This window comes from Ambystoma mexicanum, chromosome 4p (genome assembly GCF_040938575.1).
Source record: "Ambystoma mexicanum isolate Mex_15411 chromosome 4p, UKY_AmexF1_1, whole genome shotgun sequence".
NCBI lineage: Eukaryota > Metazoa > Chordata > Amphibia > Caudata > Ambystomatidae > Ambystoma > Ambystoma mexicanum.
Genome location: NC_090927.1, coordinates 1,127,386,993 through 1,127,403,862, shown reverse-complemented (window position 1 = coordinate 1,127,403,862; position 16,870 = coordinate 1,127,386,993). Strand labels below are relative to the sequence as shown.

At 41.7% G+C, this 16,870-nt stretch overlaps 1 protein-coding gene across 6 annotated transcripts in view; it reads right to left on the bottom strand.

Annotated features, from left to right (window-relative positions):
- The window catches only part of RGS17 (regulator of G protein signaling 17), a 420,634-nt gene that overhangs the window by 42,047 nt on the left and 361,717 nt on the right, over positions 1 to 16,870 (bottom strand). For 3 of the 6 annotated variants that reach the window (XM_069606713.1, XM_069606710.1, XM_069606711.1), the window contains one exon: positions 10,712 to 10,801. In XM_069606713.1, coding sequence (XP_069462814.1) covers positions 10,712 to 10,801 — 90 coding nt within the window. The remainder of the gene's footprint in view (positions 1 to 10,711; positions 10,802 to 16,870) is intronic. The other 3 variants (XM_069606714.1, XM_069606712.1, XM_069606715.1) reach the window with 1 other exon arrangement.

Sequence of the window (16,870 nt, the reverse complement as noted above, 5' to 3'; positions counted from 1 at the left end):
CGCCGTGCATGTTTGACTTGGCTGAAAAGGCTGGTTCCACTATTCATGTCTATATTCACTGAAAAAACGTTCAAGTGTAGTTAAGTTGAGCAGATTTGACACAACAAAACCCTTGAAATTCTGTGGATGTGAGAAGTCATGATCAGCATAACTCGGCGCGTTCCTGCTGCAAAGCCCATGAGCACATGCATATTATATGTCTGAAGGGATTCACACTGACATACAGAATGGCATTATGCGGGACAGAGCAGTATAGGGGACATCAACAGAAACGTGCAGAGTTAAGCAGGTCATGACTTCACACATCCACTGAATTTCAAGGATTTTGTTGCATTAAATCGGCTCAACTTAACTACACTTTAACTAAAGTTTTTCAGTGAATATCAAGGTTTTTGTTCTGCCATGTTTTTTTGCAGGCCAGTAGCCATGGCCGTCAGCCGTATTCACTGTGCATGTTCCCCCAATATCTTTCTTTTAGACCCACTAGGTTGCCATGGATTTGGCCGTGGCCGCTACATGTCTTTCGCGCCCACTAACCGGGGCTATTGGCCCTGACCAATGAGCATGGCTTTTGTCTGTGCCCCCTGTATCTTTTAAAACACTACCTTTCATTCCCGGTCAGTAGCCATGGCCTTTGCCCATGATCATTGGTCCCGGCCTTTGGCTATGGCCCCCTTACATGTTGCCCTAGTAGATATTTTCCGCGGCCACTTCCATTTTGCACCATTAGGTTCCTTAAAGTAACCCAATAGCCATAGCCTTCAGCCGCACCCATTACCACCCACCTCACTGTAGCTGTAAAACTGCCCCATTCTTTTATCTTAATCTCATTTCTTTGAGCTCTGTCTTTAAACAAATGTTTTCCCCATAACCGCGGTTATCAATCTACTACAGATAACCGCAGTTATCCATAAATGCACACAAATAACCGTGATTATCAGTCAATTGCACCCAAAATAAAACAATCTTCCCTGCCTTCCCAGGCCTTTCACCAAATTCCCCCCTCTTCTTGCCATGTTCTCCCCACTCCCTCCAAGTTCTCCCCCCCTGGCCCTCTCACAATTCTACGCCAACACTCGTCCTTTCATATGATGCACTTTAATTCCTGATCTAGTTTTCTATTATGACAGCCATTATGCTGCCGGGTAACCCAAGTTATGCGAAAACGTTCGAGCTCTGAACTTGGTCCCCAGTCCCCCATCCCCCATCCCACAATATCCCAATTTTACATAGTGTCCTCTTCCCCCTCCCCACCTCTAGCCTGATGCCATTTCATCATGTTTCCTCCTCCAAATGGCATTCTTTTCCACTACACACATAGTATATGGTATTATAATAAGTAGTGTCTGTCCATGTACGACCCAGTGGTTTAAAAGAATAGCACCACTTTTTTACTTTTTAGTATTTGATAATAGGTAAGATTGAGCTTCGCCGCAAGTAAAATGCACTGAAGAAGAGGCTCAACTTGAATTTCTATACACATATTTGAACATCGGGGACCCGATAAACTCTAATGAAACTGGCTCGGTTGATGTTGCACAAATGCCTGATAATTTTGCGCTAACATTTGCACTGACCTACCCATGAAAAATGTCGTGCACATGTTGGTGCAGAATTGTTTTTTTTTTTTTTTTTTTTTTTTTTTATTTGGTATAGCTGATAAAATCAACCTTTCAAATATATGAAAACACAATTAACAATATACAATTACACTTCCACATTAGATCATTTATCATAGAAATGTAAAATTATTTGATCACCTGAATTTCACAATATATATAACAAATTGGAAACATGAGTAAAAAAGGGCTCATTCAATATCATTATTATCATTAGATAAAATAGCATTTAAGAATTGTGTTATTGCAACTCTAATAGATAATTTTGTGCTCCTGAATAATCTGATCCAAATTTCATTTTCATCCATAGGGACATAAGCACACAGTAAATTAGAAAAAAAAAGATTTCTTATTAATATTAAAGCTGGGCAGGTCACTAACAGGTGCTGTAAAGTCTCAGAAGCGTCTGAGTTTTCACAAAAACGACAATAATTTAAATGTTTTGAAATCAGCCCTCTCCTTGCCATTATTTCTCTTGTCGGTAGTAAGTTAAACCTAAATCGTAGATATTGTTGTCTCGTATATGGCGCTGGAAATTTGACTAAATAGTCTGCCATAGTGCGCAACTTTTTTTGTCCAAAGCATTGTTCATTAAAATCTTTGAATGCGCAACATTTGGCCGTATTGCGTATCCAATCATATTGGAACAGCTTTAACTTGGCTCGATCAGGGTTTGTGAGGAGTGTTTCAAGCGATATACTTGCATCTGCTAGGGCGTTTAACACACAAGTTCGCCATCTAATTGGAAAAAGATCTTGGGAGTTAGCAAGATAAAACGCAACTGTGCTTAAGATGTTATTTTTAGCCAACCCTAACAAACATTTCCTGAATAGTGCGCACATTTTCCATATTAATTGTGAAAATAGTGATACCAAACCCATTTCAAAACGAATCATGGGGAGTGGGGCACAATTCGGTAGTTTTAAAACAGATCTCCAAAACCGTGCTTCACATAAGTCCCATATGTTGCTTCTAATAGGGAGTTTGGTGTCAACTCCATATAATAAAATCGGAACTACTTTTGTTTGATAAAAAGTCATGATGTGAGTGTATGAGAACTTACCATAACGATACACAAGTATATTGGCTTGTGATTTCAATGTGTCGAGTTTGGAATTGAGGGTGATAACATAGGCTTTTTCACTTTGTGTGTTATAAATGGTCAAGCCTAGATATTTATAGTTTTCAACATTCATTAAGGTGACCTTATTTAGATGCCATTTATATTTTTTCGCACTAGAGCTGTTGTTAACTTTATGACAAACAACTACTTGTGTTTTCTCTAGATTAATTATAAGATTATTTTCTGTTGAGTATGCATATAGTTTATCTAATAGATTCTGTAACCCTTTAGGGGTTTGGGATAAGAGGACTAAGTCGTCCGCATATAATAACCAGGCTATGCGTTGAAGGCCCAGTTTTGGTGCATCACTAATTATGTCTGCAAAAGATTCACCAAGATCAAGAATAAACAGGTTGAATAAAAAGGATGCCAGAATACAGCCTTGCTTAAGGCCTCGGCCAGTGAGAATTAATTTAGAGAGCAGGCCTTCCATGGTGAGGCGAACTTGGATCGAGGTATTAGTATGAAGTTGTTTTATAATGGAGATTAAAGAAGAGGGACATGAAAAGCGAATTAATTTTTGATAAAGCAAATGACGGTCAATAGAGTCAAAAGCAACCCTGAAATCGATGAAGGCCAAATATAGCAGGCTATTTCGAACTATGCACTGTGATTTCAACATATTTAAGGTCATGATGTTTGGGGCCGTTCCTAAACCTGCCACAAACCCCGCTTGAAAGGGATCTCTCGTTTTTAAATTAGAAGCCCAATTATTTAGGTCCCGGAGTACAATACGATTCAAAATCTTTCCCGGGGCATCCAACAAGGCGATGGGTCTGTAACTTGCTGGATCAGATCTATTTCCTTTTTTGTAAATTGGAAGAATAATTGAACGCTTCCATGAATCCGGGATTAATTGTGTGTGAATTATATTTGAAAACATATTGTATAATATCTCAGACCAAATTTCGGGGTGTTGCTTTAACGTAAAATTCGAAAGCCCATCAGGACCCGGAGCTCGAGAAGCGCTTGCTTTATTTATGAAAAATAGTATATCTTCTTTATCAAAAGTTAAAGTAAAATGGTTTGTTAATTCTGGCAGGTTTTGTCTATTTATGTTTGAACATGGCATGTATAAATTTGAAAAGTGCGTGATCCATGCTTGTTCAGACACATTGTTAGATTGTTGAGTTATTTGGTGATTTGTAGTCACCTTATTTATTATCGACCAAATTTGTGAAGTATTCTTTCCTGCTATCATGTTTAGCATATTGGAGCTGTCATTTTGATATAGAATCGCTCGGTGTGATCTTAGCCAATTTTTATAGTTTGTCCTTAGTTGAGAATTGACAATATTTCTTAAATTGGGCGGCAGTTTCAAAGCTTGTCGCTTTTTCGAGCGATATAGTGTTTTTGCAGCTTCCACGACCCTATCGAATACATGCATAGTGCGAGTACTAGACAACATACATTTTTTAGCTTTATGTTGAAAAAGTTGCATTACTTTATGGTAAGGCGTTTGTATCATGGAGTGTATATTAGCTTCAGATGTTAATCTGGCATAGAATTGATTAAATCTTTTTAGAGAGGTGTCACTCCAGCATAGGCGATTACCACCATGATTGACAGTTATGAAATCTAAGGTGTTATTAGTGGCCTGAGCGCTTATCGAATCAATTATATTCCAGTGCATAGAGAGGCAATTATGATCACTCAAAGTTGAGGGATTTACTTCAAACTTAGAAACTTGTGAAATGAGGGATTGACTTACATAGATGTAATCGATAATTGCTAGGGACTGACCTCTATGCCACGTTGGTTGTGGGGGAATGTCATCTATAAATGATCCATTTAGCATTTGAAGATTATGTGCCTCGATGAAGTGGTTCCATAATATCAATCTATTACAAGATTTATGACGATCAAAGTAATGCAAATTTAGATCCCCTGTTATAATAATATGTTTTATAGTGTTGTCAAGACTCGCCAAATGCATTAAAGAATTCATGTCTCTCATGAATAAGTGGTCGGAAATACTAGCAGGGTTCCAATATACGTTTATTAAGGCATATACTGATTCACCAATCTTAAGTTTTATCATCTGCTGGAAACAATTTGGAGATGACCAATGTTCAGATTCAATGAGAGGATTTTGTTTAACAGCTATAAGAAGCCCTGACGTCGGTCGTCCATGATTTGGTTTATGGGCTAAATTTGTGTGTATATTATAATTGTCCCAAGTTGGGGCACTAGTGAGCCAGGTTTCTTGAAGCGTGGCTATATCAACGTCATCAAGGCTTAATTCAACAGTATTCAATAAATGACGAAACCCTCTCGTATTCCAACTAGTAAGAGAGACATGAGTTCGAGGCTTAGATGTAACTAGCTAGTGCTCATTATGAGTTGACTGACAATTGCAAGACTTTCTAAAGAAAACTGAGGAGTCCTGGGTGGTAGTTGTTTCAATGTTCTTCTCATGAGTGTCATTTAGAGGCGAGGATTTTGTCATCGGAGTTTTAGATGAGAGATGACTGACTTCGACGACAAAACCTAAATCATATAGATGATTCTTAGCTGACCATATGGTATTGACAACCACTCTAGAGTTTATCCACAGTTTTACTGAAGTGAGAATTTGGGCATCTTCAAACTCTACCAACTGAATGTCATTTGAGTGTATATCTTCTAATTGAGGGATTTCAGCAAAGATGGTAAGTATGGAGCTGCGATTTAGATCATATTGCACGTTTGGGGGTTGACGACAAGCAATGATCAATGAATGCAATGCTGGTCGTTTGGGATCATTTTTGAATAATCTTTTGTTCTGTAACAGAACAGGGTCAGACTTAGCTGGAATCGATTCTGGTGAGACTTGTTTGTCTAGAGAATTTGCTATGGTTGTTTCAATTAGTCGTTGTAGTTGTGGTCCCAGTGCTGTTAAAAGATGTTTTTCTTGTAGCGCATTGTTTATATCAGGCATTGTTTTTTCCATTAGTGGTGGATCGACTATGGAGGTTTGATTGCTTGCCTTAATGCAGTTAAGTCCAAGTGAATGCTGGGATACGAGTTGAGTCTTAGCAGTCCCAGTTTCAGCCTCACAAGCTTGACGAGGGATTTCTAGTCTTGGAATAGAGGTTTCTTGACCATGGAGAGAGAAGTTGCTAGTTGGGTCGAAGTGTCTAAAGTATTTTTGTGCTGGTTGTGCTGACATATATGCGTCTACTGCACACCGAATCTCCTTTCTATATTCTTCTAAAGTCTGCTGGGAAGATCCGTGTGAAAGAAGATTATGATTGATTTGCTTTTCAGATTTATTTTGTGTAGACGGTGGAGTGTACTCTGAACTATCCACAGTGATAGCCAGGCTGTCTAGATTGGATTTTACATGATGTTTAGCAGCTATGGTGGTTTTCCCTTGATCGTTATTAGCATTTTCTTGACGTGCTAAAGTCTGTAAATGGTATTTTTTAGAGATTGCTTTTGATGCCAAAACTATGCGTTTCTGCGAAATGACTGAGGACTTGATCGATCGCTTCGCCATAGAGATACCGCAATTTTTTGGGTGGACCATGTTTTTTGTTTCTTTTTTGTCTGTCAAAGAAGTTATACTTTTGTTTGAATCAAGGGTTGTGTGAGAATTAGAGACAACAGGTTCTCTCTCATGAGTGAATGATATTGAAATCGCATCTGGTCTTTGGCTTGCGTTTGCAACATATACTTCATTTGAGCCTAATAGAGGTAGAGTTTTAAATTTACCAGTGCCAAGTTTTATTTCTATCTCATGATCAAGTATTGGTGATTGATTTTGACCATGATGATTTTTTAGAAATATGGGGGCAATGGACCGCGGGGCCTCTTTGATTTGATTAACAGTACTACTAGGTGGAGATGATAAAACATTTTTTAAAGAACTTTTCCGAAGGAAAATTGGAGCTATTTTTAAAGTCTTCTGTGGTGATGATGTAGAAGATCCTGTGGATTGATCAAAGGTTACTTTGGTGGTCTGCGAACTTGTTGATGTCATCAATGTTGTTTTCTTTACCCTCTCCATATCATTGGAAAGAACTACCTCTTGATTTTGTTTATTGATTGTAGAACTGCTCTTCACAATTTTTTGAGAGGTGTGCTTTTTCTTGTGTTTCATGTTGATGCCTTGGTCACGTAATCTTTTTTTCCTTCTCGCTTCTTTTTTTCTTTGTTTCTTTCCTCCTGATGACGAAGGTTGTTGTGGACATGGAGTATGCACCACACATTGCTCTTCATTGACGGGGACCGGGTCAATTGTTATACGTGTGTTTAGGATATTCTCATTTTCACACTCAATACTTACATTAGCCAGTCTTCGAAATTCATCGAGAATTGACTCAGACAAGGGAGTATCGTCTAAAGGCTGGCATATGTCATTATTAGTGGGTTGAGTGAGTAAAGACGGAGCTTTAATGGCAGAATTTTGTATATGATTGAGAAGCTCCTGAAGTGAATTTTTATTGGATTCTTCTAAAGTATTTTTAAGAGCCATGGATCTCTGAATGGCAGAGGGATCCATTCCTTGTTTTGCTGATTCTAGTTTAAGTTCTTGTATTTGTTGCAAAAGATTGTTGTTGATAAGATTGCAACAACCTACCATCGCACCATCCAAAACAGCAACTTCTTTAGTTAGTTCAATAAGGGAGCCTGTCTGTGATTGAACTTCACTCTTTAGCAATTCAAAGACAGAGACTAAGGAGTTTAGAACATAACTAAGAGCATGTAGAGTATGTGCAGAAGGACCAGGTGAACTTTGGAGAGGCTCGTCCTGCAAAATTTGAACTTCAGACGGGGTATGAGGCATTAGTAAATTGATATCTTGGTCAGAGGATAAAGAGGCTAAACTCCCATCTGAATTTGATAGATTTATCTTCTCGAGGGGATGGATGGTTGTATCAGAAATTGGTGATATTGGAGCAGCAACGGCTTTAATGGATGCGGATTCACCATGAATGATCACCGGGGCAGCTTCTTTGAGAATTATTTTTCCACCGAAGTGATCGTCGATTTTTTTCTGTATCTTTGATGTTGTAACAGTGAATTCGAGTCCTCTTTTCCAGTTTTCAATTAGGGGAGGACAAGCTTCATGAGTTGCGTGTGCTCTATTAGGAGTTAAAATAGGCGACTCTAAATGAATGTGTGCTATGGTTTGTGGAGGCACTACATTAAAGGAAGATGATGGCGCATAATCTAGTTGTGTGCTCATCGGTGTATTATCAGGTATTATGGTTGATATAATAGGCTCTTCCCATTCAGGTGTCTTCAGATCATTTTCAGTCGGATTGCTACGAAGTTTCATCACTTTTAAGTATAGAGTAGTTTTTAGATAGAACTTTTAAAATGAGCACCTTGTTATATGATTTTAATTAAAAATTAGTTAATACCAGGCTCACTTACTTCAACTAGCTCATCCGAGTTAAGGACTAAAAAATTCACAGTTTATTCAATTATCAAGATACCTTGTTTCCAGGTGGCGGGAAGTGCAGCGAGTTTGACTGTGTGACGGGACTCAATGTCTATGCCTCTCAGAACCAAACAGCAGCAAAACAGTTCTTGTAAAAATAAGAAGGCAACGCCCTTTACTCCGCACCGGGCTTAACGCCGCAAGGGTGAGCGGGGTTGCTTTTTAAGATGTGATCAAGTCACGTGATAGGTCACATGACCGCCGATGGGCTCCGCCTCCTCCAGGAAGCGAGCGCGGGCTGAGAAGGCAAGAGTCCCCCTGGACTCGCAGTGCCAGCCGCTGGTGTTGCAGGTAACAGGAGTCGATTCAGCAGGATGTCAGGTTTGAATGAAACAAAAGCGCCGCTCGAACGATCGGGGCTGCTTTTTAAGATGTGATCAAGTCACGTGATAGGTCACGTGACCGCCGATGGGCTCCGCCTCCTCCAGGAAGCGAGCGCGGGCTGAGAAGGCAAGAGTCCCCCTGGACTCGCAGTGCCAGCCGCTGGTGTTGCAGGTAACAGGAGTCGATTCAGCAGGATGTCAGGTTTGAATGAAACAAAAGCGCCGCTCGAACGATCGGGGCTGCTTTTTAAGATGTGATCAAGTCACGTGATAGGTCACGTGACCGCCGATGGGCTCCGCCTCCTCCAGGAAGCGAGCGCGGGCTGAGAAGGCAAGAGTCCCCCTGGACTCGCAGTGCCAGCCGCTGGTGTTGCAGGTAACAGGAGTCGATTCAGCAGGATGTCAGGTTTGAATGAAACAAAAGCGCCGCTCGAACGATCGGGGCTGCTTTTTAAGATGTGATCAAGTCACGTGATAGGTCACGTGACCGCCGATGGGCTCCGCCTACTCCAGGAAGCGAGCGCGGGCTGAGAAGGCAAGAGTCCCCCTGGACTAGCAGTGCCAGCCGCTGGTGTTGCAGGTAACAGGAGTCGATTCAACAGGATGTCAGGTTTGAATGAAACAAAAGCGCCGCTCGAACGATCGGGGCTGCTTTTTAAGATGTGATCAAGTCACGTGATAGGTCACGTGACCGCCGATGGGCTCCGCCTCCTCCAGGAAGCGAGCGCGGGCTGAGAAGGCAAGAGTCCCCCTGGACTCGCAGTGCCAGCCGCTGGTGTTGCAGGTAACAGGAGTCGATTCAGCAGGATGTCAGGTTTGAATGAAACAAAAGCAGACTGCAGAATTGTTGCAGTCTAACCCTGAAACTAGAGTGAAAATGCAGAATCATTTGGTGCACCAGTACATGTTTGTTTTCTGAAATGCAAAACTCAATTAAAAGTTTATTTCCGAAAAAAGAAACATCTTATTGATGTCAACTGCTTTCACTGTGCCTGGTAATTTTGACTAGTGTATACTGTGCAGTTGTTTCGAAAGAAAACAATAGACCTCAAAACCAACCACAAAATGAAGAACTAGATAAAAACAAAACGAAATTGAGGAATGGAAATTTAAATGAATCTTTTAAAAAAAAACAAGAACCGAAACAATTAAATGAATCCTTAGAAGTCAGTTACATTTAAAGCACACGAAAGTCGGTTGTCCCTACCTAAATGCAGGAATATAAAAGTATACAGCTAAATGCTGCTTTCTCAGCCACTCTCGTCCAGATTTGTGTCTTCCAATTGTGGACCATCCCCAGCTTATCCTCCGGCAGCATAACTCCATGCACAAACAAGATGCAGATCCCTGGCTTATTTGGAATGTCGCTCGCGAATGCCAGGAGTCACTTGAATCCCCGGAAAGCACCCATCTCTCGTGCAAGTTTACCAAATCATACCCACTCTAAGATGGAGTTTTGAGTAGCCAAAATGGCTGCCAAACTGTCAGGAACTGACCTGGACCCCTTTGTTCCATTGCTGCCTTGGTGTGATATGGACTGCGTTTGTTCCAGTACATATTCTGTAGTACCGAAAGGCTTGATTATGCAAACCTGAAATAAATGGTGCAAACAACTGGAAGGCAGCTATGTGTTCAAGAGGGTAACCTTTTCAGAACACTGCCTTTGTCGTCAATTAGGTAGATTCTGTAGCCTGATCAGTAGCACGCCACGTTGGAGCAGGACGTAATGATATGCAGAGTAGTGCTTTCGAATGCAACACAAAAGCCCTTCTGCATGGTAGAAGTCTCGTACAAGTTCTGACACTTCATATTTACATAAGCACTGAACCTGACTACATCCCACATTTTTTGCCCTTTAAAACAAGGTATTACCCACTTTAGTCGAATTACACTATCACAGAACTTTTTTTGTCACATTTGTTACCGCTTTTTCTGCTGCAAACATGCAAATGGTAAGTTGGGCTATTGTATGTAGAAGGGGATTGGAGGGAGCAAGGAAGGTGCTGGGACTCCCCCCACACATTTTGCAGTGACACAAATGTGCTAAAATTGGTAAAGTAAATTCGACGAAAGTAGTGTCATTTGGCAAAAACAAAATCGGCAAACATTCATAGATCCAAAAACAATAGGTGGAAAGTAGCAGTGTAGGTTATTTTATGTGTTTTAAAGGGCCACGTTATTGGAACTGGTTGTAAATATAGAGGCAGCCACTTACCATTCTTCGATAACTTGAACACTTTCCATTTTGGTTGTATGCAGAGGTCTTCCAGCGTGGTCTCGTCTGTCTTCATTCCTAACAGTGAGGCTGCAATGTAGTACAACACTTTATTTTGTCAAGAGAAAGTCAATTTATTTAACACTGACCACATTTCCCCTAAGCAGCGGATGGGTGCAAACGTTCCAGTCATTAATTTTAACCAGTGCGTGATTGGCTAAGCCTTGATATTGGCCAGTCACAGAAAAACTACGGAAGTAGTGATGCTCTCATCATAGTCATAAAGCATTTAATATGGGCAATTTTTTCAAATATATCTTCCAATTGCTTCAGATGCGTCTGGGCAATGACAGTAGACCAAGCACGTGCAAACTTAACACATTGTCACCTTTCCCCATATATCCTCCTGGGGATCCCAAACACACTCTTATTGGGAATGAACTCTTCTACTTATTAACAATTCTCAGAATATAAATAGATACTGTGACGAATCACGGAAATGCATCACTTCTCCCCAAGAGGAGCCTTTCCCTGTGAGGCTAGGGAGATGAACTTGCACCGTAATACCCCAACTGGGGTAGAGGCAAGTGGGACCTCACCGGGAGAGACTCCCCCTTTGGGGACATGGACTCCCATTCTTTTGAGGAACTCCCTAAGAAATACAACACCAACATATCTCCAAAAGCATCCAGTGAAGAACGGTATGAAGAACATACCACAATCTGTTACTGCCTTCAAGATACTCTGCCTATTCCTCTAAAGGAAAAACTACATGATACTGAGATGAGGGAAAAGACCTGTGGAGGAATAGAGATCATAAAGCAAACAGAGAGAAGGGACTGTGACGTTACACTGGGGAAGGTCCAAGAAAGCGTAATAAAGGAAGTAGGTAGAGACTAGGAGGAGAGTGAGAGAACTCACAACTTATGAACTTGCTCTGAGAAGCATCCTGAAGGAAAGCTGCAGGCACGGTGTCCTGTGCAAAGGTGGAATCTAGCTGAAGTTTCCGACGTGTGGCGTTGGAGAAGAGAAGGGACGAGACAAGCTGAAGTGAAGGTGAGGCGTCCTGGTCCAGAAAAAGTGCTAAGTGGTGGCATGACCAAATTCGAGGAGAGGTAGACCATCAGGTCTGTGAAGAACACTGATACCATTTCGCTTGGATAGAAGAAGAACCATGCTGGTAATCAGAAACCACAGAGACTGTGTATGAAACTACAAGAAGTACATGAGGCCAACCTGACAAGTGCAGAAGAAAGCCCCAATCCGTCAAAAGTCCCAGTGACGTTGTCCCTGAGCACAAGAGGAAATTGGGAAAATGGGAGACCAGGAGGGGGACTGGAGAGAATCATTACTGACACGTTCATACTCGTCCCAGACAAGATAAGATATTCACACTGAGTGAAGAGGAGAATGATTAGTAGCACGCTCATACTCGTCCCAGTTAAGATGCAATCTTTTTTTTAATTATTTTTTTGTGCTGGTTTATTCAAACCTTTACAATCATATAGTCAAATTTTAGAAAAACATCACACATAGTGATACATGAAATAAAAAGATGCCAAAATAAGATCAATAGAGAAAAAAAAGAGAAATAAAAACGAAAGATTAAACATTACACTCTAAAACACACACATAATATCAAAAGGGATAAAATCCCTTCAGCTTTAAAATTACTTTCCATTCCATCCTACCCGATCTTCCATGTTATGCATTCACATAACTGCCTTACTATCCAACTGGAAATTTAGATCAGCTCCCGAATTTCAGAAACGCTGCAATTTCCAAACCATCCCTGGTGTTTTCAACACAAATACGGTGCTGCCATAAGTGATCTAGAGGAAGAGAACTAAAAGAATGACAAAGTTTCCCCCATATACGTCCTCCTTTCTACTTCCAGAGCACGGCATTCAAAATGATGTCTCTACATGTTTCAACATGTCCTACCATACCACAAAACCTACACAGGGCATCCTCCACCTGAATCTGCCCCGCCTTAAGAGAACGGTTCTAAGTTATTTCGCCGCAGTATTTTTCATCGCAGGTTTTTTCATCGCCCTTTTTCCCGAAAAACTCATCGGTTTTTTTTTCGTTTTTTTTTGTAGGGGGTTACCACCCCAAACCCCCCCCCTTTTTTATTTTTTTTTATTCCCTTGGACCCACAACCATATATTTAATTTTTTAACCCCCCCCCAAAAAAAAAACGATTAGTTTTTTTCAAAATAAAAACGGCAATGAAAAAACACGCGATGAAAAATACCACGGTGAAATGCGTGTATACCAAGAGAACCTCCTTTGATTCCAGAACGTTCCATCTCAACCTGAGAAGCAGGTTCCGAAAATATTTATTAGGGTATTGCAGGAGGATATGGGAAATTTCTTCTCTTTTGTTATGTTCTTTTGATAGGTGTTTCAGGGATGGATATTCGTGAACTCGTTCTACCGTTTCACACCAGTCGTTGTCAAACAGAGCTTTTTTCACTTTATTAGGATTGTGTATAAGAGTTTCTCTATCTAACGCTAGGTCCCACAGTATTTTGTCGCAGTCATTATCAAACAAAACCAGAGCATCATTGCCCTTACTCCGGGCGTTGTTTAATGTCAAATGTGACCCCAGTGCTTCGCATAGTGTGTCTTCCAATGGATCTAGTAATTTAGTGTAGAAAGACCGTTGTACTGGGGCTTTAAGTGAAATTTGTCCCAACTCATAGCAAATGGCCGCCATCGGTATCACATTAAGACCTTTCAGGCAGTGCTTCCACACCACCGCATCCAGACTCTCCAAGCTATCTATGTGGGACTTCCTTGACCATTCTGCACCATATGCCAGTTTGGGGACTATTTTACCCTCATAGAACTGCACTGCAGGCTTAATAGAAAATCTTCCAAACCTGCCGTACAGCTTTTGTAGCTTGGTGGACAGTGCAGCCACCTTCAACTTCAGTCCTTCTCAAGTTTTCCCAAACGCAGGCTTGGAAAATATCTGAAAGCCCAAATACATAATATAATTCATACAGCCTAGCTTACATTCCCCCAAAGTCCATACCATTTTTTCCCCCGCTTTTCTCTTTTGAACTGCATTATTTAATCTTGAACCCATTTAAATCAGCATATTCCAAAAAGCTCTTCACAAGCCTTTGCAGTCCCTTTTTTGGGAACATCGAAAAGCAGATAATCGTCAGTGTATGAAAGCCATGGCACACTGGTGGCCCCTGTTTTTGGTGACACAATGGCTAGACTATCTAGGTGTTCACCTAAGTCAGCGACATAGAGGTTAAAAAGGCAGGGGGCCAGAACGCACCCCTGCCTTACTCCTTTTTTTACTTGTATTTTGCGTGAGAGGTCCCCCTCTTTGTTTAGTCTCACTCTAATTGTAGACTTGCTGTGTAGATCCATCAAAATATTCAAGAGTCCACCAGGGAGACCCCAATCATACAATTTGCCCACAATATCCTGCATTCAACCCTATCAAAGGCATTAGAGAGGTCTATGGAAGCCACATATATCGTCCCTTTGCTTTTAGCCCAGGCTTGTTGTTAGAATTTTCATAAAACCATGCCGTTCAAAGATGTTGAGTGGCCTTTTCTAAATCCTGTTTGCAGGATTGACAACCTACACTTAGACTTGACCCATTGATTTAAGTGACCCAACACTACTGCTGAAAATAGCTTGCAGTCAGCGTCAATCAAAGAAATTGGTCCATAGTTTATTGGGTCATTTTGGGGCCCCAGCTTGTAGATTGGTACAACTGTAACCATTTCCCAAAACGAGGGAAGGACCCTCGAACTGGCGATGCCTGCAAATCGAATAGTCAGAATCTTCCCCCAAGTACCCGGGTCAGCCTTAAAAATTGAGTTTGTCTGCCCATTTGGAGCCAGGGCTCTTGAATTGCTGCAGGCCTTGATGAGGGACACAATCGTGTCTAATTCAATTGGGAGGCTCCATTCCTCAACCTGCCGCTCGTTCTCCCTCTACATCTCCCTCCGTCTCCTCGATGTTCAGCTATTCAATAAACCTCTCTGATTGTTATTCTGACACAGCATTAAGTTGATTTAAAGGCAGCCCCACCTCCCCTGTGTTCACCAGCTGCCAGAAGACCATTGTGTCCTTATAAATCAGAGCCTCCAACATTACCTCAGAATCCCTCTGGCACATACTCGCCCTACGGCTTTTAGAGTCATTTTTATGTTTGCTTTATTTTTTTGACTCGCAGCTGATGTTCATTTCTATCCCCCACCGTAGCCTTTACCCTACGAAGATCCCTTCTCAGCTGACTTTTCTTCCCTGCTAGTTCTTCGTCTAAAGCGTGTTTGGGAGCCATGGGGTTTGCCCTCCAGTAGGTAGATCTTTGTGAACTACTTCCTGTTGGAACTTATTCAGTAGTTCATCAAATTCCTGCGTGCAGAGCATTTCCATTTTCCAAGTCATAGCTGCATGACTTAGCAAGGAATCGCAATATTGGTTTAGCCTTATGATATACTTTGGCGACCACCCAATTCTGTTCCCCCTAGCTCCCTGCTACCTGGCCAACTGGTCTTCCCTCCACAACTCCATTAGACCCCGCAGAATGGCTCATTTAAACTGCCTTGAGGTTCCACGTTTCAATCTCCAAAGATCAGGTGGAATTAGCTTCCCTATCTTGGCAGCTAAACTCTGGAACACGCTTCCTAATGAGCTTAGAGCAGAACCCTCATTCCCGAGATTCAAACACCTTACGAAAACCTGGCTGGCCGCCCAGGACATTTAGCTCTGGTTTCTCTGCTTCATTTGTACATGTATATATAATCTGATTGTCCTCTCATTGCTATTATTATACCTGTAAATTCTGTATTATACTTGTAAACTTTGTGATTATGGTTCTGTCTGTTTTTCTTATGTTGTAACTAAGTGATGCGCCCGGTTGCCCCTGGGCCTGGTGCGCTATACAAATAAATAAAATACAAATACAAATAGTATTTGTGACTAAGTCTCATGGGCCCCTAACAATATTAACTACTTTTTTTATCATGAAGTCCGCAATTAGCATGCTATGATCACTCATTTCACTCTCTTCAATTCGGAACTTTGTACACTTTTCCATCAAGTCAAAGTCTCTATAAATGTAGTCAATAGTGGACCTATATGTGCCCCTATGCCAAGTAGGGGTACCACTCACACCACTCACAAAAGAATCATTTAATACTGTGATGCCCAACAAGTTCAACGTACGATTCCACTTCCTACCCGCTATCTCCTTAGCATCAATATTTTCTCCATCATCAATTATATCCCATGGATCCAAATCACCTTCATCTAATAAGCAATTAAAATTTAGATCGCCTGCCAAGATTACATTCCCCTTGTGCAACCCCCCTTGCCAATTTTGAAAGCACTCTGATATTTGAACGAGAAACCCGTCCAAAACAACCACCCTAATATGCCAATACACGTTTATCACTACTCTGCTACATTGTTGCACAGTGCAACCGCCAGGGCACCAAAGGGCAAGATTGGAGAGTCCACTACCACCAGACCCAAAGAAGATCTTACAGCTTTAATCAGTCCTCCCGACGGGCACCCACCCGTACTTTGCTTGGCGGCTTGAAAAAAGACCTTGTAACCATCCAAAGTGGGGGCATCAAGATGCCAGGTCTCCTCTAAGAGAATACAGTCTGCTTTTCTCAGGCTTTTTACCAACTCTACGTTCTTTTGTAGCTGCAAGTGTCCCATTGAGTTCCATGATATGAGTTTCCAAAGGTCCCCCTCACCCTTCGTACATAGCATGGTGCTTTCACCCTCTACCACGCCTGCTGATGAGAGCCCCCACCTTCATTATGCACCCCACTTATACACATCACATCAGCTGTCTTCAAAGACACTCACATCCCGTCGGGAGCAGGAGCCGGAGATCTCCTCTAACTCCTTGCTAAGGTATGCTGGTAAACTGGCATATTTAAATATTGCATTAATTGCCCGTGTATTGTACACTGCTCACCTTGCCCAGCCGCTCCACTACAGTGATGCCTGTTGCTGATTGGCATCCACACCAGCATTAGGAGCCTATCGGTAGCCGGCAGGCGTGAGCCGGGCCTTCCGGGAAAGGCCCTGAGCGCAAGGCCAACAACTGTCCAGAGACTGTCCCGAGCTGTCCAGTGCCCAGGGCCATACCCCCTGCTCTTACCC